Below are 25,853 nucleotides of genomic sequence, written 5' to 3' on the forward strand. Positions count from 1 at the left end.
AATAAATTTACTTTGAACTTTAGTTCTTGACTCTCATCTTTTTTCTGTGTACTTGAATATGTTGCCCACAACCAATTTTGATTTATTTTATTTTGATTAAACAGCTTTTCATTTTACTGTTTGTTTCAACCTGACTTGCAGAGTAGTTCCAACAACTGCAACTTACTGTACGGTTTTGCTGTTCACTATATGGCTTGTGGTGATAGCTAATTAAATAACACTCCTGTGCAGCCAGAGATCTCCAACTTGATGCAAGTTGGAGAAGCAGTTGTATAGGTGGGGGAGGTGGTACCGAAGCGTAGCAGTTAGCATAATGCTTTACAACGCCAGCAACTGGAAGATCGGGTTTCAATTCCCGCTGCTGTCTATAATGAGTTTTGAACATTCCCCCTGCGTGTTTCCTCTGGGTGCTGCAGTTTCCTCCCACATTCCAACAGATGTACAGGTTAGGGTTAGAAACCTGAGGACATGATATGTTACCATCAGAAGTACCTAGCACATCTTCACGATGTATTGACCGTTAACACAAAACAGTACATTTCACTGTATATCTCAATGTATATATTAACAAATAAAGCTAACTTTTAATCTTTATGAGTGTATCAGTTATACGGTGCATATATCCAAGCTAAGTTCAAGGAGAAACAATACCCAGAAATGAATCTGTGAGAAATACTCAGCAGATTAGTGTCAGTGTTTCAATTTGACATCCTTTCATTGGAGATGGGTTAAGTTATAATGCATAGAATGGGATGGCAGGAAGAAAAAGGAATACAGTATCCATGTTAGAGAGGAAACCAAGAGAAAATGAATGTCAGAGTTCCCTTTGTCTCTGATCGTTATCTACATCTGTTTTCTAACTTTCAAGGCAGATTTCTGCCTCTTAATAGCGGAAGTTACAAGAGCGGTGATGGCTGCCTTGCCACACTTGTCAGCTCCTCTTTGTTCAGCTGCTGTACCTGCTTTGAATGGAGGATTTTCTTCAGTAAGAGGTAAAGTCACTGTCCTTCAATTGTTCTCTGCAGCAGGATGACCAACTCTTCACTCTGATCGCTATAGACTTTTATACATCTATCATCACCACAATGCTTCTTTTCTGAATGAGCCACAGCTGCATAACAATCCCACCATTACCAAACAAACAAACTTGAGAATAAGCTACAAACATAGCTAAATTAAAAGCATGAATGTTCTGCTGTGGCTGTAAAACAGGTTATTCTCAATCAATCTCCTCTTTACTACTTTTCTTTATTGCAACTATTTTTGCTATTATGAACCTTCCATTTCTATCAGTGAAATAAACGATTCCACCCAACTAGAATACAAATCTGCTCCCTTTACTCTTCACTTCGCAGCAGACGTGATGTAATAATATCTTGATTTACTCAAGTTCATCATTCTTCTAAAAATTTCAGCTATTGCGTCTGATGGGAGTCTGAAACACCGAGCCAGCTGAATCTCTGCTCGCAACCTTGGTATTACACCTGCCAGGTGCGAATTTATTAAAAAGATGCATCAGCTGCTGCGTTCCTGACCCTCAAGATGGGGTCACCTGGAGTTTCAATACAAAACACTGCTATTTCATGACTTTGCTCACATCCTCTTCCTTTTTATATTCTGGTGTTGTACTGGTAAATGTGAGTTTGACTGTTTACTTTTCTCCCTCGTTCCCATATCTACTTTCTAACCGTGCCCTTTGTCAGAACCTCTTCTGCTGTTTCTGTTCAGTCTGTGCTCCTCAGAAGAAAAAGTCATGCTCTTTCTTTATATATGCTGCGTGTTCCTTTTATCTAACAAGTTCATACAAAAGTGAAATACTGTGTATGCTCAAGATTTGAAATATAAAATTAACATGCAAGAAACATTCAGCAGATCAGGCAGCATATGTTGGAAAATAAGCAGAGTTTCACAGGTGCTTTCTTGTGCGGAATTTGAACCTTCTCCCTGCGATCACATGGGTTTCCACTGGGGGTTCCCCCCACCCCACCCCCCTCACCCACCTCCCAAGGATGTTCATTTGTTAAGGCTTGTTAACCAATGTAAACTTGCCTTAATGGAGTGAGAGAGAGAAATTGATGGCAATGTAGGGGGACTAAAATGGAATTAGTGTGGCAGTAGTATAACTGGGTGCTTGATTGTTGGTGTGGATTCAAAGAATCAAAGGGCCTATTTCTATATAACTTTATGACATTATTTCTGCTCAATTACTTCTCACTTCTGATGTTTCATTTATGATTACAGTTTTCATTTATGTTCTGAATATTCCCTGCATAACTGTTTTATTGAAATTATGAACTATTATGAATTCTTTATGTCAAAACAATGAAACAGCTACCATTTTTTATTTCTTCCAGCAGTAATAATGACATAATCTCCAGAAGCAGATCTGGCCTTTCTGAAGTAATGACTTCCATGTCTTTGAAAAAAGTGGTATCTTTTCCTTAAAATGTGATGCAACAGACCCCAAATGGGGTAATCAGAGCATATTGTTGAATACCAACACTGTTAATTCATTAATTCCAGGCTAAGCCTATTAGTCAGATTTGATTACTATACATTTAATTAAGCAGAAGCATAAATAGAAAGACTCAGTTTGCTAATGATTTATTGATAACATGTCCATTGTCATTCAAAACCTAGTCTTCAAAAAGAAACCAGTGTTTTGAGAATACTGAGGTGCAGTAATCATTTGGACATTTCCTGGCACGTCTGTATATCAGCTCTGGCTTATTCTGAACTTCATCTGTGGATTCATATTCATCAACATAGACACCACAAAATACCTCAAAAAATTACATTCATCTTCAAATATTCAAGGTCAAAGCCAAGCATCATAACCACTCTCCTGATTTGCCTCAAATCTTAGTCCTTTTAACTTGGCTAACACCCTGTCAAAATAAGCCCCAAACTACAATTTATGAAATAGCATCAATCTGAAACATTATCTCCACTTCCTACATCACAGATTCTACCTGATCACCCAAGTACTTCCACCATCCTCTGTTTTTATTTCTTATCATCTGCAATGTTTTACTTTTCAGTTATAATTACAATTTATCAAGGTTGTCATCAATCCTTCATCAGTCTGCTTTTGAAAAGCTTCCAATTGCATTAGCACATTACAGCATAGAAGACGATTATTCATTCTAACAAGCTTAATCCTGGGTCTAGAGATACGCAATGTAATATAACGTGCTGGATTTATTCTTGTTTCCTGTTATAGTCTTCAATTTCAAATAATTAAATCCTTTCTAAGTAATGCTTTAATTTCTCACTCAATAATGCATGGTAATTCACTACCTGCTCATCACCCATCCTATTCGACAATCTTCAAACGCTTGCTAAGTTTGGACATTCCAAGTTCTGGCTCTACTAAATTTGGATTCAGACAGTGAAGAACAATAGAGTTTTCTATGTCTTTGTGGTGCACTGGTGTGGCCCTGTCCCAGAATATGATGGCAGACCTCAAAAGGAGACACGGCTGAGATTTTTAAAATAAATATTCCATTCCTTAAGATAATGAAACCAGTTGAGAGCCCAATAATTTTCCATTTCTTGTAAAACTCTCTGGTGAAAAAAATTATCCTGCTACATTCTGCTATTACTTACTGAGTCCCAAGATTAGGCATCATGATCAATCTCAATATTATTTCTCTTATGGCAAAGTCCAAGCTGAATTTCAATTTTACAACTGCTGATACACTTTACCTTCCCAAATTCTTAAATTTGCTTCAGGACAAACTATTTATTCCAATACTTTTAACTACTGTAGTCTTCTTCAGCTGATTTTGATAAATAGTCCAGTTACACCACTTTAGTAAACTTAGTTTAGTTCTAGAGAACTGAAATTCTACCTCATTATTTTCTCAATATGCCTTGTGAGTAACAACCAAGCATCCTTGATATCTGTGCACTTGTTCTGAATTTACTCACCCACCACAAGCTTCTTTCATATCAAGACGTGCCGAATAAATGGTTATGTTTTTTGTTCTGTTTCTGACCTGTCTTCTGGCCATTAATCTTAAGTTGTGCAATGTGACAGTTCCTTCCACAAAGCTCAAATACATGATTAGTAAATTGTTATGCAATCCATTTAAAACTTTCAACAAAGTAGTAAGAACATTATATAATAAAAGCAATTATTTGAGAATAAAAAGCTGATGACAGTATTTCAGAAACCCTTACCTCCTCTCTTATTTAGTTTTGCATAGCCAGGTACGTAACTGCCTGACATCACGGATGAACTTCTGAAGGAAGAGTGGGGGAGTGCCCTAATCAGTGGCTCATCGCATTTCTCTGTTAACAGAAAGAAAATTATTTACATTTTATAAAGTTAAATGAAAGCAGTAAAATATGGATTTCCCCACATTGTAAAGCAAATAATGTTAAACTCTATTTATCTGGTACTGTATCTTCAGGATTTTGGTTGTGCTGGTATTGGACTGGCAGATTTTCCGGATATCCCCTCAGACATTTATTTCGTTTTGTATAAGAGGAAGTGCAGGATTGGAGGTCCTGGTGTGCCAGACGGAGCAAGGAGTGAGAACCCAGTGAACCAGGTGCCAAACCAATTTAGAAATTTCTTTTTAACATCTCTAGATAGCCATGTGCCAGATTAATGAAGTTTTAACAAGTTCAAATGTCACTCAATGTGATTACAACATTACAAACCTTACAAAGTAATCCAAAAAGATGGCAACCTAACCAGGAGGCAACATGGTCCAACGAGAGCTGAGTGTTCCAGTATTGAAGATTATCATTTGAATGTACAGTACATCTAAACTCTACCCGATCCTGATGAAAAACATTTCAAATTCAGTAAAATAAATGAACACACTTCTTCAACTCAACACTGAAGTTACTCTATTTTAATTTGTAAGTGAGTGTAATTATCTGGAACATTTCCTTTATCCTTTTCTGATGGAATTAATAGCTAGGAGATATCTTTGATAAATGAGTTCGAGAATTTTGTGCTGGATACCTCAATCAGAACACGTGAAAGTGTTCAGATTATTGTAAAAATTCTTCAAAAAAATTAAAACAGTTACAAGCTGGCTGGAAATGAAAAACTATTAATAGAACTCTTCACTCACTCATCACACAACTATTAAATGATTCCCGCAGTAAATTGTTATTATATATTTTAAAATGTCATATTTTACATTTAAAAGATAGTGTTTAATTTTCCCAACTTTCTTAATCTCTTGCATCTAATCATAATCTTTCTTGAAGACTCCCTAATTCAACTCCTTTTACTGACTTGTTTTGCTATTTCTACCATAGTTAGTAAATAATTTTGGTTAAAGCAAAAGACTTTCATTCACTTGGGTTCCAAATATCCTATGATACAAAAAATGCTGACGTAAAGTCAACAAAATATCCTGACTAAGGAAACTCACCATGAGGTGTGCTGCTGATGTTATTCCATTAATATTTATTTCAAATATAGTTTCCGGGGAGAACTTAGGATCTGTTTAATGTTTCAGTCTAGGATGGTTGAATAAATAAAAAGCTACAGAAAAGAGTTTTTTTTTGAAGACAACAGCTGGTGAGGATTGAAACAGGAGCAGAGATGGTAGAAAAAGCTACTTTTTAGAAATGCTAAATAATTCAAATCAATGTTATAAAAGTAACATGCTTTACTTCTACATGAATCACTTTGAAATACATCCTGGTAGCACGTTAATACAAATGGTTGTATCAGCCACACACTATATATGTTGGTATTGTATAATAACCCACATTTTACAAAGAACATCATTGCTGAAGCTCATAAAAAGATGTACAGTAATTACTATATAAAGTCTGGTGTAATAAAATCAGACTTTACTGACTTCCTACTCTAATCAATCAACAAAATATGCGCATTCTCTTCGTGCATAATGTAACCTAGAATTCCAATATAAACTCAACTTATGGTCAATTATACAAAAACATCAATTAAAAAGACACTCTTCAAATAAAACATTCAACGGGAAGTTCAAAGAAAACTGATTTGGTGATTTAAGATGATTTTATTATTTTTAGCTCAAAAATTCTTACATTCTATAATACAAGTTCAAAGCAAATTTACTATCCAAAGAACATATATGCTGCCACTTACTACCTTGAGATTCATTTTCTTGCATGCATTTATGGGAAGTAAAAATAAATACAGTGGAATATTACAAAAAAAACTATACATGAACTGACAAAGACTGGGAAACACCAATGTGCAAAGGAAGACAAATAAAAATAATACTGCGAACATGATCATTGAAAGTGAGTTTGTAGGTCACAGGATCAGTTCAAAATTGTGTGAATGAAGTTATCCACATCAATTCAGGACCCTGATGGTTGTAGGCTAATAACTGTTGCTGAACAAGCAAGGGAAAATCTGCATATTCAAGAAATCCAAGCAACACACACAAAATGCTAAAGGCACTCAGCAGGCCAGGCTGCAATTATGGAAAAGACTAAACAGTTGAAGTTTCGGTCTGAGACTCTCCTTCAGGACTTTCTGATGAAGGGTCTTGGCCCGAAATATCGACTGTTTACTCTTTTTCCATAGATGCTGCCTGACCTGCTGAGTCCCTTCAGCATTTTGTGTGTTGCCTAACCTGATTGTGTGGAGCCTAAGGCTGCTTTACCTCTTGCTCATTGGTAGTAGCAAGAATAGTCCATGACCTGGATGGTAGGGGTATTTTATGATGGATGCTGCTTTCTTGAGGCAGTGTTCCACGTAAATGTTGTTACATACCCCGTGGGCATGATGTAATTGTCTCATGACCGTGGGGTGACGTTATGTCACGTGATGGCATGTTACAAACGGTATTTAAGCAAAGCCCGCCACTGTGACCCAGTTCTCATTTTTATTTTTGTGCAATGTTGTTGTTGCCGGTCGGATGTTTGGAGACACCACTGGTTTTGTTTGTTGCACGCTTATTTTTCCCTTACAGTCCAGTACCGGAGAGTGAAGGCATTATCTGAGTTTTCCGAGTTCAAAGGATTGGGTAAAGTTAATGTCGTTCAGTGTCTTGGGAATGATCGATCTTTCGAATCTTTGTTCGCGAATGGTGGCATGCACATCTGAGTGAAACCCCTGCAAGGTTGGGAAGGTTTGTGCAGTGACCTCCCTCCAGTCAAAAGGTCAGTTCCTTTACTTCTTTGTGATTTCTTCGGAAAAGGCATCTGTTGGCTGTGATCGGCAGATTCGTCACTAATTCGAAGGAATTGTTTTGGGGAAGTCTCTCCTTAATGACTGTATAAATCACATGGACTTTTGAGTTTACCAGTTTAAATCTTTGCTTGGATGAGAACTTGTTAAGAACAGATTATAAGTTCGACTGTTCAATATAGTCGCCTAACTGTTAACTTCCGGTTAAGTTAGTCGTTCGTTTACTTTTCGATGTTTTAAGCAGAGGTTAATAAATCTCGTGGTTTGCTTATAAACTTGCCCCAGTTTCATATCTGTTGCTGCTGGTTCATAGCAATGTGCTCAACGGTAGGAATGCTTCCACCACTTTCTACAGTCTTTTCTGCTCCTGTTCATGCCAGGCTGTGATGCAACTAGGTCTGATGCTCTCCATTGTGCATCAAGAGAAGATTGTCAAAGGTTTTGGTGACATTTTGGATCGATGCAAACTTCTAAGAAAATAAAGGTGCTCTCGTGTTTTCTTTGTGGTGATACTTTTGTGCTAGTTCTAAGAAAAATCATCGAGTTTTTGACACCAAGCGATTTAAAGCTACTGACCCTCCCCACCTCCCTACGTGCATATAACGAGAACGCCTTGGACCTCCAGGTGGTCCACAGCAGGGGTGATTGATAAGTTCGTGGCCTAAGGCAGAAGGAGATGAGTTACACACATCAAAGTTGCTGGTGAACGCAGCAGGCCAGGCAGCATCTCTAGGAAGAGGTGCAGTCGACGTTTCAGGCCAAGACCCTTCGTCAGGAATAACTGAAGGAAGAGTAAGTAAGGGATTTGAAAGTTGGAGGGGGAGGGGGAGATCCAAAATGACAGGAGAAGACAGGAAGGGGAGGGATGGAGCCAAGAGCTGGACAGGTGATAGGCAAAAGGGATACGAGAGGATCATGGGACAGGAGGTCCGGGAAGAAAGACGGTGGGGGGGGACCCAGAGGATGGGCAAGGGGTATATTCAGAGGGACAGAGGGAGAAAAAGGAGAGTGAGAGAAAGAATGTGTGTATAAAAATAAGTAACAGATGGGGTATGAGGGGGAGGTGGGGCATTAGCGGAAGTTAGAGAAGTCGATGTTCATGCCATCAGGTTGGAGGCTACCCAGACGGAATATAAGGTGTTGTTCCTCCAACCTGAGTATGGCTTCATCTTTACAGTAGAGGAGGCCGTGGATAGACATGTCAGAATGGGAATGGGATGTGGAATTAAAATGTGTGGCCACTGGGAGATCCTGCTTTCTCTGGCGGACAGAGCGTAGGTGTTCAGCAAAGCGGTCTCCCAGTCTGCGTCGGGTCTCGCCAATATATAAAAGGCCACATTGGGAGCACCAGACACAGTATATCACCCCAGCCGACTCACAGGTGAAGTGTTGCCTCACCTGGAAGGACTGTTTGGGGCCCTGAATGGTGGTAAGGGAGGAAGTGTAAGGGCATGTGTAGCACTTGTTCCACTTACACGGATAAGTGCCAGGAGGGAGATCAGTGGGAAGGGATGGGGGTGACGAATGGACAAGGGAGTTGCGTAGGGAGTGATCCCTGCGGAATGCAGAGAGGGGGGGGGAGGGAAAGATGTGCTTAGTGGTGGGATCCCGTTGGAGGTGGCGGAAGTTACGGAGAATAATATGTTGGACCCGGAGGCTGGTGGAGTGGTAGGTGAGGACCAGGGGAACCCTATTCCTAGTGGGGTGGCAGGAGGATGGAGTGAGAGCAGATGTACATGAAATGGGGGAGATGCGTTTGAGAGCAGAGTTGGTAGTGGAGGAAGGGAAGCCCCTTTCTTTAAAAAAGGAGGACATCTCCCTCGTCCTAGAATGAAAAGCCTCATCCTGAGAGCAGATGCACAGCAACTCTGGCAGGGTTTGCAAGACATTACTTCCTACAAAGCGAAACCCTGCCAGAGTTGCTGTGCATCTGATATTGCCTCCAACCTCATTTGAAATTGTCTCTTCGCCCTTGAGGTAGCCCTCCACAAATCATACTTTGTTTTCTGGTGCAGGCCTAGGTTGCCGGACTTGAATGCCACAGATATAGCCTTCAGCAGATGATGTACCAGGGGTGATTGATAAGTTCGTGGCCTATGGTAGAAGGAGTATGAATGGCAACGATGTTTCACTACCAGATGAAATCAATGCCTTCTATGCACGCTTTGAAAGAGAGAACACAACTACAGCTGTGAAGATCTCTGCTGCACCTGATGACCCTGTGATCTCTGTCTCAGAGGCCGATGTTAGACTGTCCTTAAAGAGAGTGAACCTTCGTAAGGCAGAAGGTCCCGATGGAGTACCTGGTAAGTCTCTGAAAACCTGTGCCAACCAACTAGCGAGAGTATTCAAGGACACTTTCAACTTCTCACTGCTACGAGCAGAAGTTCCTACTTGCTTCAAAAAGGTAACCATTATACCAGTACCTAAGAAGAATAATGTGGGCGGCCTTAATGACTATCACCCGGGAGCACTCACATCGACCGTGATGAAATGCTTTGAGAGGTTGGTTATGACTAAACTGAAATCCTGCCTCAGCAAGGACCTGGACCCATTGCAATTTGCCTATCGCCACAATAGGTCAATGGCAGATGCAATCTCAATAGCTCTCCACACTACTTTAGACCACCTGGACAACACAAACACCCATGTCAGGATGCTATTCATCGACTATAGCTCAGTATTTAATACCATCATTCCCACAATCCTGATTGAGAAGTTACAGAACCTGGGCCTCTGTACCTCCCTCTGCAATTGGATCCTCAACTTCCTAACCAGAAGACCACAGTCTTTGCAGATTGGTGATAACATATCCTCCTCGCTGATGATCAACACTGACACACCTTAGGGGTGTGTGCTTAGCCCACTGCTCTACTCTCAGTATACACATAACTGTGTGGCTAGGCATAGCTCAAATATCATCTACAAATTTGCTGACAATACAATCATTGTTGGTAGAATCTCAGATGGTGATGAGAGGGCATACAGGAGTGAGATATGCCAACCAGTGGAGAGCTGCCACAGCAACAACCTGGCACTCAAAATCAGGAAGACAAAAGAGCAGGAAGGTTAAGATGAAGGAGCACATACCAATCCTCATAGAGGGATCAGAAGTGGAGAGAGTAAGTAGTTTCAAGTTCCTGGGTGTCAATATCTCTGAGGATCTAACCTGGTCCCAACATAGCGATGTAGTTATAAAGAAGGCAAGACAGCGGCTATACTTCATTAGGAGTTTGAAGAGATTTGGCATGTCAACAAATACACTCAAAAACTTCTATAGTTGTACCATGGAGAGCATTCTGACAGGCTGCATCACTGTCTGGTATGGAGGGGCTATTGCACAGGACCAAAAGAAGCTGCAGAAGGTTGTAAATCTAGTCAGCTCCATCTTGGGTACTAGCCTATAAAGTACCCAGGACATCTTCAGGTAGCAATGTCTCAGAAAGGCAGCGTCCACTATTAAGTACCTTCAGCACCCAGGGGATGCCCTTTTCTCACTGCTACCATCAGGTAGGAGGTACAGAAGCCTGAAGGCACACACTCAGTGATTCAGGAACAGCTTCTTCCCCTCTGCCATCTGATTCCTAAATTGACATTGAACCCTTGGACACTACCTCACTTTTTTAATATACAGTATTTCTGTTTTTGCACATTTTGAAAAATCTATTCAATATACGTAATTGATTTACATGTTTATTTATTATTATGTTTTATTTTATTTGTTTTTTTCTCTCTCTCTGCTAGATTATGTATTACATTAAACTGCTGCTGCTAAGTTAACAAATTTCACATCACATACCGGTGATAATAAACCTGATTCTGATTGACAGGAAAAGAGCTATTTACACCATCCTTACACATCTGGAGAAGAGGAATGCTTATTTGAGAACACTGTTCTTGGACTACAGTTCAGCATTCCCTCCAGGCTCGACAAAATGCTCAGAGTCTTCAGCCTTCACCCTGCCTGGTGTAGCTGGATCCTGGACTTCCTATCAGATCGCCGGCAGCTGATAAGAGTGGGCTCCCTCACCTCTGCCCCTCAAGGCTGTGTACTAAGCTCCCTCCCTTACTCTCTGTACACCCATGTTTGTGTCGCCACCCACATTTCCAATCTGGTAATTAAATCTGCCGAGAACACTACACTGATTGGCCTAATCTCAAATAATAATGTGGCAGCCTACAGAGAGGGAGTCACCACCCTGACGCAGTGTCAAGAGTACAACCTCCCCCTCAACGTCGCAAAAATAAAGGAGATGGTTGTGGACTACAGGAGGAATGGAGACAGGTTAGCCCATATTGACATCAATGGATCTAAGGTTGAGAGGGTGAACAGCTTTAAGTTTCTCGGTATACACATCACCGAGGATCTCACGTGGTCTGTACATACTGGCTGTGTGGTGGAAAAAGGTACAACAGCGCCTCTTTCACCTCAAATATTTGAAGAAGTTTGGTATTGTGGTAAACCATATATATATGTTGTAACTGGGTTAACTGTCTGGACATGCCCCTCTGCTGACTGCCCCTGTGGCTCCTCCCACAGAGTCCTGTATAAAGGTGTTTCACCTTGCCCCTCCTCCTCAGTCCGGGGGCAGACATTCACTGTGGAGGTCGTATTGTACAGCGAATAAAAGCCTTTCAGTATTTTACCAAACCTCAGTCTTTTGGAGTTATTGAAGGTGCTTCAATTGTATTCGCTGTACATTTTAAAGCATGGAACATGCACTGAGACCAGACAAATTAGACCTCGATCCGCAAACACCTGAAGTTGGAAACGCTTTCGAACTCTGGCTGGCCTGCTACGAAGCGTACCTAGAGGAGATTAAAGTGACCGACCCCGTAGCGAAGCGCAGAGTTCTACTCTCCAGGGTCAGTCCACGGGTCTATTTGCTGATCAGAGACCAGTCGAGCTACGACGGCGCGATGAGCGCACTCAAAAGACAATACCTGCGGCCGATAAATAGTGTCTATGCTCGGCATCGCTGAGCAACACGGCAACAATGGCCCGGGGAATCGAGTGCTGAGTTTATCCGGGCCCTCCAGACACTCGTGCGGGCCTGCAATTGCCAGGAGCTGACGGCGGCGCAGCATGTAGAGCTCCTAGTGAGGGACGCCTTCGTCACGGGGACCAGGTCAGTGTACATGCGCCAGCGGCTGCTGGAAAAAGCCGATCTTACCCTAAGTTCGGCGATTGAGCTGGCTGATACACTGGAGGCTGCTCTGCACAGCTCTGAGGCTCTCCAGGCACGCGATCCCCCAATGGCTTTGTGGGCGCCGCAGACCCCGCAACTCGCCGGTGAATCGACCTCGGCTGCTGCCAGTTGTGAGTCCACGAAGTGCTACTTCTGTGGACTGGAGAAGCAGCCCTGGAAACGCTGCCCAGCTCAACAAGCTACCTGCTCCAGCTGCGGAAAGAAGGGCCACTTCGCCAAGGTCTGCAAGTCCAAACCGCGAGCGAGATCGAGCAGCACCACGTGCAAGTCGTGGGGGTCGCCATCTTGCCTGCCACCATCTTCCCTGCACGCCGCCACTACGTGCCAGACATGGGGGCAGCCATCTTGGTCGGCACCACCTCCCACCGCCTACGACCAAAGGGTGCTCACGGGGCACCCCACCGCGCCGGACCAAGACAGCGACCCCACCCTGGCTTCCGTGACCCTCGACCAAAGCATTCCCCACCAGCTCGCAAGGTCAATGATGGACATCCCGGTGGAGGGGTGCAGGACAAGCTGCCTGTTTGACACAGGCAGCACGGAGAGTTTTATCCACCCGGACACGGTGCAGCATTGTGGACTCATGATACAGCCGGTAAGTCAGAGGGTCACCATGGCTTCCGGGTCGCATACAACAATCATCTGGGGGGGTTGTGTAGCGACACTAGTGCTGCAGGGCACAGAATATCGAGACTTTACGTTACTGGTCATGCCTCAACTGTGTGCCCCTGTGCTATTGGGGCTCGACTTCCAGAGCCACCTGAAAAGCGTGACAATGGAGTATGACAGGCCCCTCCCACCAATTACTGTCGTAAATCCCGAGTTTTGTAGAGATATGTCACATACCCCACTACTGACCACACACACACACCGACCCGCACATCCCACCCAACGCCATGCCAAATGCTGCACTACTGACGCCATTTGTGGCCTCTCCACCCTCAGGATCCCTCCCCCACCGCTGTTCGCCAACCTGACCCCCGGCTGTAAACCTGTGGCAACTAAAAGCAGGAGGCACAGTGCGGGGGACAGAGCCTTCATTAAGTCGGAGGTGCATGGGCTGCTTAGGGAGGGGGTCATTGAGGGAAGCACAAGTCCTTGGAGGGCGCAGGTGGTCGTTGTTTGGAACAGGGAGAAGAATAGGATGGTCGTGGACTATAGCCAGACCGTCAATAGGTTCACGCAGCTCAACGCATACCCTCTACCCCGCATCATGGATATGGTCAATCAGATAGCGCAGTACAAGGTGTACTCGACCATAGACCTAAAATCCGCTTACCATCAGCTGCCCATCCGCCGGGAGGATCGCCCTTACACCGCCTTCGAGGCGGACGGCAGGCTTTATCAATTCCTGCGCGTCCCCTTCGGTGTCACAAATGGCGTATCTGTCTTCCAGAGGGCAATGGACCAGATGGTGGACCAGTGCCAACTGAAGGCCACGTTCCCATATCTGGATAACATCACCATCTGCGGTCACGACCGGCAGGATCATGACAACAACCTCCAAAAATTTCTCCAAGCGGCCAATGGTTTCAACCTCACCTATAACAAGGACAACAGTGTATTCGGAACCACCCGACTTGCTATCCTTGGGTGTGTCATGGAGAATGGAGTCATTGGCCCTGAAATTCAGCACTCTGTGGTAGAGAAAGAGGCCCAGGCCATAGTGGAAGCTATTAGGCATTGGAGGCACTATCTTGCCAGCAAAAGGTTCACTCTGCTAACTGACCAGCGCTCAGTCGCATTCATGTTTAATAATCAGCAGCGGAGCAAAATCAAAAATGATAAAATTCTGAGGTGGAGAATCGAACTTTCCACCTACAACTATGACATCATGTACAACGAGCCCTCCGATGCCCTATCCCGGGGAACATGCGCCAGCGCGCAGATCGACCGGCTATACATCCTACATGTAGACCTTTGCCACCCAGGGGTTACCGGGCTTTTCCACTTCGTGAAAGCCCGGAACCTGCCCTACTCCCTTGAGGAGATCAGGACGATGACCAGGGACTGCCAAGTCTGCGCAGAGTGCAAACCACACTTTTACCGACCCGAAAAGGCACAACTCATCAAGGACACCCGCCCTTTTGAGTGACTGAGTGTTGACTTTAAGGGCCCCCTTCCCTCCACCGACCGCAATGTGTACTTCCTTAATGTCATCGACGAGTACTCGCAGTTCCCCTTCGCCATCCCCTGCCCCGACACCACTACCACTTAGGTTATAAAAGCCCTGCATAAGTTCTTCAATCTGTTCGGATACCCATGCTTTATCCACAGTGACAGAAGGTCCTCGTTTATGAGTGACGAGCTGCGCCAATATCTACTGGCTAGGGGAATTGCAACTAGTAGGACCATGAGCTATAATCCCCGGGGGAATGGACAGGTGGAGAAGGAGAATGGCACAGTGTGGAAAGCCACACTCTTAGCCCTCAGGTCAAAGGGACTGCCGGTCTCCCGCTGGCAGGAGGTCCTTCCCGAGGCACTCCACTCCATCCGCTCCCTGTTATGCACAGCCACCAATGCCACCCCTCATGAGCGGCTCTTTTCTTTTCCCAGAAAGTCGACCACTGGGACCACCCTACCATTTTGGCTGACGTCCCCGGGGCCAGTGCTGCTCCAGAAACATGCGAGGAGCAATAAATACTCCCCGATGGTCGAGAGGGTTCACTTACTTCATGCGAACCCCCAGTATGCCTATGTGGTTTTATCTGATGGGCGGGAGGACACGGTATCCATCCACGACCTGGCGCCCGCAGGAGCACCGGGCCCCTACCCTGAACACTCCGTGGTGACTATTGACCCCGTACCCACCGATGTATGTACCCACGAGACACCGCGCACACCAAACTCTACACAGACACCACACGACTCTCTCATACCGGGCGCAACGCACACGCACAGGGGATTAACAACGCCTAACGTGCTGGCACCTCAAGTCAGGCTGGAGCCAGCACAACCGCCATCGCTGACGCAATCACCATCGGTGCTACGTAGATCACAGTGACGGACTCGACCGCCTGATAGACTTAACCTGTAAATATACTTGTTGTAAATATTGTCAGTCACTTCACCCCGCGGGACTCTTTTTAAAAAAAGGAGGGGTGAATGAGGTAAACCATATATATGTTGTAACTAGGTTAACTCCCTGGACATGCCCCTCTGCTGACTGCCCCTGTGGCTCCTCCCAGAGAATCCTGTATAAAGGTGTTTCGCCTTGCCCCTCTCCCTCAGTCCGGAGGCAGACATTCACCATGGAGGTCGTGGAGGTCGTATTGTACAGCGAATAAAAACCTTTCAGTATTTTACTAAACCTCAGACTTTTGGAGTTATTGGAGGTGCTTTAGGTATGGCCCCTCAAATTCTAATAACTTTCTATAGGGGCACGATTAGGAGCATTCTGACTGGCTGCATCACTGCCTGGTATGGGAACTGTACTTCCCTCAATCGCAGAACTCTGCAGAGAGTGGTGCAGACAGCCCACAGCATCTGTAGATGTGAACTCCCCACTATTCAGGACATTTAGAAAGACAGGTGTGTAAAAAGGGCCTGAAGGATCATTGGAGACCTGAGTCACCCCAACCACAAACTGTTCCAGCTTCTACCATCCAGGAAACGGTATCGCAGCATAAAAGCCAGGGCCAACAGGCTCCAGGACAGCTTCTTCCACCAGGTCATCAGACTGTTTAAATCATGCTGACGGAACTGTATTTATATGTTATATTGACTATCCTGTTGTACATAATATTTATTATAAATTACTATAATTGCACATTGTACATTTGAACGGAGACATAACATATAGATTTTTACTCCTCATGCATATGAAGGTTGTAAGTAATAAAGTCAATTCAATTCAATTCAGTACTTGAAATGTGTAAGACCTGTTATCACACCTCCATGATCACGTCTCCAAGCCTTTCCAGACAGCAGAATGAATAAGAAGCACTGGTCAAATGACCCTTCATACCCACTCGGCCATTCAATAAGATGCTGAATGGTTTCTAGCTTAACCTCAACTCTGGCTTCACATTTCATCCCTCTAACTGCTGATTCTCTAACACTATAAAATTTATGTTTCAGCCTTGAATACAGGTAGCAAGCTGGCATCCAGAACTCTCTGCATCAAATCGAATTTATTGTCATATGCACAAGTACATGTAGACACAGCACAATGAAAACTTGCTTAGGGTAGAGTATTCCCAAGATTCATGATACTACAAGAACAAAAAAAAATCAAATCCTCACCTCCATCTTAACTAGTGATGCCTCATCCTGACACTACAGACGGGAATAATATACAGCCTGTTTAGAGATTGCGGTGTCAGAAAAACATTCTTTCGGCCTCCACAATATATTATTCCAGAAAGCTGTCTCAAATACATTCCATGAACCTGTCCTCAAGGCAACCTTGGCTAACTTTGTTTTTGTCCTGTCTTTAGGAAGTCCTATGTTGCAAACCCACATTATTTCTTTATTACTCTGGCTCATAGCAAATATTCCCAAGAGTTGTGTTCACCTCCTTGGTATTTCTTGTCTCCACCAAAACTCGGACCACTCCTGGTCTTTTGAGCTAAATTCCTTCCTCAGTTCTGTTTTAAAATCATCCTTCATTATTAGAGTGCACTATTCTTTCCTTTCAGCTTCTTTCCAAAATGCTGAGAATCCAAAATATTCAGTTCCTAGTGTTCATCATCTTGCCGACACCTTTCTGTAATAGCTTAAGATCAAACCCATTCACCAATAGTAGTGACATTAATTTAGCTATCTTGTCATGAATGCTTTGTGCATTCAGGTTGATGCACGGTGCAATATGGTGTCTTGGAGATCATTGAATAGACTGCATCTGAACATCTGAAGTAAGACTTGGCAGAATCAGTATCAGGTTTAGTATCAGAATCAGATTTACTACCACTGACATATGTCATGAAATGTGTTGCTTTTTGGCAGCAGTATGGAGCAAAGACAGAAATTTGATGATGGAAGGAAAGAAATGTTTTCATGTTCCTGTACCTCCTTCCTGATGGCAGTAATGTGAAGAGGGCATGTCCTAGCTACTGAGGGTCTTTCATGATGGGTGCCAGCTTCTTGAAATGTTCTCGATGGCAGGAGGGCTGTGCCTCTGATGGAAGTGGTGATGTCTACTACATCTGTTTTCAGCCTATGCATTGAAGGCTCCATATCAGGCTGTAATGCAACCAGACAGAATGCGCTCTGTGGCACATCTGTAGAAATTTGCAAAAGTCTTTGGTGACATTCCAGGACTGATCCTCTGAAATGATGATACTGAAGAATTTAAAGTTGCTGACCCTCTCCACTGGTTCATGGACCTCCTGCTTCCTCCTCCTGAAGCCAATAATTGACTCCTTGGTCTTGCCGACATGGAGTGAGAGGTTGTTGTGACACCACTCAGCCATATTTTCAATCTCCCTCCTATACGTTAATTCATCACCCCCTTTGATTTGGCCAATGACTGTGGTGTCATCAGCAAACTTAAATACGGTATTGGAAATGTGCTTAGCTTCACACTCATAAGTATAAGGTGAGTAGAGTCGAGGTCTAAGTGCACAGCCTTGTGGTACATCTGTGCTGATGGAGATTGTGGAGGAGATGTTCTTGCTAATCCGAAATGACTGGGGTCTACAAGTGAGGAAATCGAGGATCCAGTTACACAATGATGTATTGAGGCCAAAGACCTGAAGCTTATTGATGGGATTTTGATGGGATAATAGTATTAAATGCCAATCTCTATTCAATGAAGAGCATTCTGATCTATACATCTAGATGTATAGATACCATTCCACCCATTGTGCTAATGCTATCTCATTAACGTGCCATCCAATTAGTCCCACTCATCTGCTCTTTAATTTCAGGACTGCAATTGTTTTTCTCCTAACATGATGGAAGTAAAGAGTAGAGTTGCTGCCAGAATCATTTCATAATGGCAGGATATATTTTGGTCTTGGACTTGGATCATAATTAGATGAATGTTTTCCTTTGTGAGCTCTGTCTGCAGCTGTGTGGTAGCTGGCAGAACTCTATTATGGGTTGTTTTTTTTGAGAAATGAAACCTACAAGAATTGCTGAGTTGTAATCAAATAGATGCCTCATTGAAGTCTATGTATATAAAGATGTGAGGGTGTACATGTAACACTCAGGAACTCTACATCAGAAGAGCACCACAGCAAAATCATTAAAAGAGAAAACTTTTACTTGATGCATTCAACCTTACACAAGCAACCAGTCCTTACATCCATCTAAAAAGGATCGTGGCTCTTTGCTGAAGCTGTTGCACATGAGGATCCAAAGGGATTTTGTGACCGTGACACTGTTGTCTCTTTTCAGCAAGTAGGTTATGGAGGACAATGGGAGGGTGATTGTAAAGGGAATTTGGGGATATGTCAATTTACCCTCTTACTCTATTTCTTAATATTAGCTTTTTGTGAAAGATTTGACAAGCAACAATGAAATATTTAGGCTAGAGGCAAAGTGAATTTATTGTGCATTAGTTGTAACAGTGTTGGTCATCTTTGAAAGGTACAGAGGTGAGTAGATATAGATGAAAAGAGTTTCCTATTGAATATGCCAGTCAACTATCTATATTTTAAGTAAATGTTCAGATAAAGTAAAGGGAGAAGTACAACACTGCTGAAAATTATTTTCCAACTAGATTCCCCGTACAGGGAGCTGAAAGATTACTGGAAGGACAAGAAATACAATGCACATTTTGCTGATAAGGATTTTTCTTAAACCTTATTAATCAGACTTACTGCTAACCATTGATGGAGCACCCATTTTCCTGCATCATTACTTTTCAGCTTATTGCTGCAAATGTAATCTCTTGTAAACTTAAGAGAATGCATTTCTATACAACACAAATGTTAAAAATGCAAACAGAAATAATGCTGAGCTTGCTTTTTGAGCTTGAAGTGTGATTGCCAAATACTTTGGATGACAGAAGAAATTTTATTTTACATTTGGCTGGACTGTATGCAGAATGACAGTATTTGAAATTGGATAGAAAATGCCATATGCCTAGGTCTATTATTTTTCAAACTCTGGTAAGCAGAAGTCATGGGCAGAACAAACAAACTGCAATAGCTTAATTTAATTCACAGAGACATCACATTGTCCTTTTGTTCCAGAACGGCATTTATAATTTAAACAGCTTGAAGCAGATACTTCTTTTCATTTTTTTGCATAACAATTGCAATATGTTTAACAGAACTATTCAAGTACCTCTACTGATTTTGCCTTCAGATTATGATTAAACAATGCCTAAGGTTGTTTGTGAGAAAATAAAAGTCTGCATCCTGCCGAGATATTTGATGGTCTGACAGCTGTTGAGGAAAAGAGATGAAATTCAAGCCTGGTAGCCTTTTTTTAGTCCCACTGGAAGCAGTTCATATCACAGGCACTTGCCCTTCGTCTGACAGGAGATGAGGCAGTCTTTTTGTTCTTTGAGATACTGAAAAGTGGAGACTACAAGCTCACATCAGGAATAGAGAATGTAAAGCAAAGCTTAATTTTTTAATTTGAATGTAGTCACATCAGATATACATCTGCCAATATAGTGCTTGCCAGGTTATTCCAAAGCTTCAATAAAAATTACATTAAAACATCCTAATGACTCTTCATATAAAAGGTTAGCTAGTTTATTACTTAAAAAATCTGGACTTCTTTCTAAAAGCCATCTCTGGTATTAAAGACCAAATACATAAATAATATTTGCTGCACCAGAAAACATTTAGTTCTATAAAAATATACGGTTCTTTTTGTTCTTCTTCTCAGGCAGTCCTTTGGGTTTGAGGGTAATTTCCTTCAACTTCACTTTTTTGGGTTCTGAGTTGGGGAATGTGACCAAAATCTGCATGTCACCATTGACTCTCTCCATTTTTTATAGAGGAATCATGGAACGCATCCCATTTGGATGCATCAAGCTTTGTAATGACAATTGATCTGCTATACATTTCAAGAAGTCACAGAAAGTTGTGAATATATCTCAGTCTATCATGAAATCCAACTTTACCTTCATCGACTTTTTCTTTTGTTCCTGTCTCAGGAAAACAGCTGACATAATCAAAGACCCTTCCCACCTCAATTATTCGCTTTTCTCCCCCTTTCTATCAGATAGAAGATACAAAACCTTGAAATCACACAGCACTAGGATCAGCTTCTATCCTGTTGTTATAGAACTCTTGACTGACCTCTTGTACAATGAAGAAATCTTGATATTATAATTGATATCTTGACCCTTGCACTTTATTTGTATACATATACTATACTTCGTAATGGTAACTGTAACACTTTATTCCCCATTCTGTTACTGCTTTTCTCTTTCTTCTCCCTCAGTGTACTTAAGTTTTGGAATGTTCTCTATGGATGGCATACAAAACAAAGTTTTCACTGTATCTCTCTATGTGTGATCATCATAAACCAATCACCAATGTGGACTCTTCCACAGATGAGGTACATGGTGGTTGAACTTCGGGTATACAGGCAGTCCTTTGAGGAACTCTGCATTATCCCAATAAAAGACTTCAAGATTCTTGACATCATTCTGAATACTCTTTCGCAGACTCAGATTTATTATCACTGACTTATATGACATAAAATATTCCTTTTATGGCAGCAATACACTGCAAAAGACATAACATTTACTATCAAATACAAAAATAAATAAAAATGCAAAAGGAAAGGAATAATGAGTTAGTATTTGTGAGTTGATGAAATGTTCAGAAATCTGATGGCAGAGGGGAAGAAGTTATTTCTGAATCATCGACTGTGAATCTTCAGACTCTTGTACCTCCTTCCCAAGGGTAATAACAAGAAATTAATGGCATCGAAAATGCAATTGCACAAGCTATCCACTCGGCCTTGGATCACCTGGACAACAGCAATACCTGTGTCAGGCTGCTGTTTATTGATCCAGCTTGACATGCAACACAATCATCCTCTCACTACTAATTAACAGGCTTCCAAACGTGCGCCTCTGTACCTCCTTCTGCAACTGGATCCCTGACTGACAGCACTGTTGTTGGCAGAATCTCAGATGGCAACAAGGAGCTGTACAGGAGTAAGATCAGTTGGGTGTTTGAATGGTGTCAAAACAACACCTTGCACTCAACTTCAGCATGACCAAGGAATTAATCACTGGCTTCAGGAAGAATAAATCGGGAGAACAGAGACTGATCCTCGTTGAGGGGTCAGCAGTGGAAAGGGTGAGCAACTTCAAGTTCCTGGGCATCAATGTCTCCGGGGATCTATCCTGGGCACGAAGGAAGTGCACAGTGGCTATAGTTCATGAGGAGTTTGACGAGATTTGGTATGTCACCAGAAACCAGAAAATGTCTACAAATGTACAGTGGAGAGATTCCTGACTGATTGCATCACCGCCTGATATGGAGGCTCCAAAGCATACGATCGAAAAAAAGCTGCAGAGGATTGTAGACTCAGCCAGCTTCTTCATGGGCACTAGCCTCACTACTATCTTCAAAAGGCGGTGCTTCGGGAAGGCAGCATCCACCATGAGGGAGCTTCACCAGCCGGGAAATGCCCGCCTCTCATTACTGCCACCAGGGACACAAAATGTTCTGCAGATGCTGGGGTCAAAGCAACACTCATAACATGCTGGAGGAACTCAGCAGGTCGGGTAACATCTGGGGAAACGATTAGTCAACGTTTCGGGCCGGAACCCTTCGTCAGGTAGGAGGCATAGGTTTCTGAAGACCCTATACTCAAAGCTTTAGTAACTGCTTTGTCTCCTTCAGTATCAGATCTCTAAATGTTCGATGATCCCACGCACTATTTATTTATCTTACTTTTTATTGTAAGTTATTGTATTTTTTTTATCTTGCGTTGTACTGATGACGTGAAACAACATATTTAATGACATATTTCACAAATAATAAATCTGACTTTGAACTGATTCTGATCCTGAAGTTCATATCAAATCTTACTCTCAGCCAAGATACAGGATCTTCCTCTGAGACTAGATTTCTGGTATTTTTTGCCTAGTTTCTGCCAGCTCTGATATTTTGTTTTTGTTTGAGCCCTCCTTCCATCCTGGTTATTATGGCCCATTTCTGAGCAACACACACAAAATGCTGGAGGAACTCAGCAGGTCAGGCAGCATCTAGAAAAAGAGTACAGTCGACATTTCGGACTGAAACCCTTTGGCAGGACTGGAGAAAATAGCTGAGGAGTAGATTTAAAAGGTAGGCGCTCGGCAAAGTGGTCTCTCAATTTACATTGGATCTCACTGATATACAGGAGGCCATACCAGCAGCGCTGAACACATTATACAACTCTAAGAGACTCACAGGTGAACTGTCATCTCACCTGAAAGGATTGTTTAGTGCCCTGAATGGTAGTGAGGGAGGAGGTGTAGGGGGAGGTGTAGCATTTGCTCTGCTTGCAAGGATAAGTGTCAAGAGGGAGATCAGTGGGGAGGGACGAATGGACAGTCGCATAGAGAGAAATCCCTGCGGAAAGCAGAAAGTGGGAGGAGGAGGGAAAGATGTGCTTGGTGGTGGGATCCCATTGGAGGTGGCGGAAGTTTTGGAGAGTTATGTACAAGATTGAGAGGCTGTTGGGGTACTAAGTGAAAACCAGAGGAACCCTATCCCTGGTGGAGTGGCTTGCAGGTTGGGGTAAGAGCAGACCTGTGTGAAATGGAAAAGATGTGGTTTAGGGCAGGATTGATGGTGGAGGAAGGGAAGCCACTTTCTTTGAAAAAAGAGGGCATCTCATTCGTTCTAGAATGAAAAGCCTCACCCTGAGAGCAGATGTGGTGGAGACTGAGGAATTGAGAGAAGGGATGGCGCTTTTACAAGTAACATGGTGGGACGAGATATAGTTCAGGTAGCTGTGAGAGTCCGTGGATTTATAATAGACATTGGTGGATAAGCTGTCTCTGGAGATAGAGACAGTGAGATCTAGAAAGGGGAGGGTGTCGGAAATGGACCAGGTCTGAAATGTCTGGATTTACGATTGAATTCATACTGGAGCATCTGCGATGCTGAGAAAGTCGTGAATAGCACATTCAGTGAGTTGGCCACACCGCAGGTAAAGACTACACAGGCAGAAAGGGAATGGGTGGCCACTAAACAGCGTAGCAGTAGGCAGGTAGTGAAGGAGTCCCCTGAGGTCATCTCCCTCCTAAACAGATATACTGTTTTGGATACTGTTGGGGGAGATGTCCCATCAGGGAAGGCAGCAGCAGCCGAGTTCATGGCACCATGGGTGGCTCTGCAGCACAGGAGGGAAGGAAAAGGAGTGGGAGAGCTATAGTGATAGGGGATTCGATTGTAAGGGGAATAGATAGGCGTTTCTGCGGCCGCAAACGAGTCTCCAGGAGGGTATGTTGCCTCCCTGGTGCAAGGGTCAAGGATGTCTCTGAGCGGCTGCAGGACTTTCTGGAGTGGGAAGGTGAACAGCCAGTGGTTGTGGTGCACATAGGTACCAACGATATAGGTAAAAAACGGGATGCGGTCCTACAAGGTGAATTTAGGGAGTTAGGAGATAAACTAAAAAGTAGGACCACAAAGGTAATAATCTCTGGATTACTACCAGTGCCACGTGCTAGTCAGAGTAGAAATAGGAGGATATTTCAGATGAATACGTGGCTTGAAAAATGGTGCAGAGGGGAGGGATTCAAATTTCTGGGGCATTGGAACCAGTTCTGGAGGAGGTGGGACAGGTACAAACAGGACGGTCTGCACCTGGGCTGGACCGGAACCAATGTCCTAGGGGTAGCGTTTGCTACTGTTGGTAAGGAGGATTTAAACTAATGTGGCAGGGGGATGGGAACAAGTGCAGAGAGACAGAGGGGTGTAAAATGAGGGTAGAAGTAAAAAGCAGTAAGGTGAAAAGTAAAAGTGGCAGGCTGGCAAATCCAGGGCAAAAATCAAAAAGGGCTACTTTTCAACATAATTGTATAAGGGCAAAGAGTGTTGTAAAAGCAAGCCTGAAGGCTTTGTGTGTCAATACAAGGAGCATTCGTGACAAGGTGGATGAATTAAAAGTGCAGATAGTTATTAATGAATATGATATAGATGGGATCATAGAGACATGGCTCCAGGGTGACCAAGGATGGGAGCTCAACGTTCAGGGATAGACATGAAAGAAACGGAGGTGGGTGGCATTGCTGGTTAGAGAGGAGATTAACACAATAGAAAGGAAGGACATTAGCTGGGAGGACGTGGAATCGATATGGGTAGAGCTGCATAACACTAAGGGGCAGAAAACGCTGGTGGGAGTTGTGTACAGGCCACCTAACAGTAGTAGTGAGGTTGAGGATGGCATTAAACAGGAAATGAGAAATGCACGTAATAAAGGAACAGCAGTTATAATGGGTGACTTCAATCTACATATAGATTGGGTGAACCAAATTGGTAAGGGGATTTCTTGGAATGTATGCGGGATAGTTTTCTGAACCAACATGTTGAGGAACCAACTAGAGAGCAGGCCGTTCTGGACTGGGTATTGAGCAATGAGGAAGGGTTAGTTAGCAATCTTGTCGTGCGAGGCCCCTTGGGTAAGAGTGACCATAATATGGTGGAATTCTTTATTAAGATGCAGAGTGACATAGTTAATTCAGAAACAAAGGTTCTGAACTTAAAGAAGGGCAACTTTGAAGGTATGAGACGTGAATTAGCTAAGATAGACTGGCAAATGATATTTCAAGGGTTGATGGTGGATATGCAATGGCAAGCATTTAAAGATTGCATGGATGAACTACAACAATTGTTCATCCTAGTTTGGCAAAAGAATAAACCAGGGAAGGTAGTGCACCCGTGGCTGACAAGGGAAATTAGGGATAGTATCAATTCCAAAGAAGAAACATACAAATTAGCCAGAAAAAGTGGCACACCTGAGGACTGGGAGAAATTCAGAGTCCAGCAGAGGAGGACAAAGGGCTTAGTTAGGAAAGGGAAAAAAGATTATGAGAAAAAGCTGGCAGGGAACATAAAAACAGACTGTTAAAGCTTTTAAGATATGTGAAAAGAAAAAGATTGATCAAGACAAATGTAGGTCCCTTACAGTCAGAAACAGGCGAATTGATCATGGGGAACAAGGACATGGCAGACCAATGGAATAACTACCCTGTTTCTGTCTTCACTAAGGAGGACATAAATAATCTTCCAGAAATAGTAGGGGTAGAGGGTCCAGTGAGATGGAGGAACTGAGCGAAATACATGTTAGTAGGGAAGTGGTGTTAGGTAAATTGAAGGGATTGAAGGCAGATAAATCCCCAGGGCCAGATGGTCTGCATCCCAGAGTGCTTAAGGAAATAGCCCAAGAAATAGTGAATGCATTAGTGATAATTTTTCAAAACTCTTTAGATTCTGGACTAGTTCCTGAGGATTGGAGGGTGGCTAATGTAACCCCACTTTTTAAAAAAGGAGGGAGAGAGAAACCGGGGAATTATAGACCGGTAAGCCTGACATCGGTGGTGGGGAAAATGCTAGTTATCAAAGATGTGATAA

General features: G+C 43.0%; 1 protein-coding gene across 2 annotated transcripts in view; it reads right to left on the reverse strand.

The window, feature by feature from the left end:
- Positions 1 to 25,853, reverse strand: part of cntnap2a (contactin associated protein 2a) — a 1,898,214-nt gene that overhangs the window by 1,322,071 nt on the left and 550,290 nt on the right. For both annotated transcript variants that reach the window (XM_063044005.1, XM_063044006.1), the window contains exon 2: positions 4,186 to 4,296. In XM_063044005.1, the coding sequence (XP_062900075.1) occupies positions 4,186 to 4,296 (111 nt within the window). The remainder of the gene's footprint in view (positions 1 to 4,185; positions 4,297 to 25,853) is intronic.

The sequence above is a fragment of the Mobula hypostoma genome, chromosome 3 (genome assembly GCF_963921235.1).
Source record: "Mobula hypostoma chromosome 3, sMobHyp1.1, whole genome shotgun sequence".
In the NCBI taxonomy this organism is placed as follows: Eukaryota; Metazoa; Chordata; class Chondrichthyes; order Myliobatiformes; family Myliobatidae; genus Mobula; species Mobula hypostoma.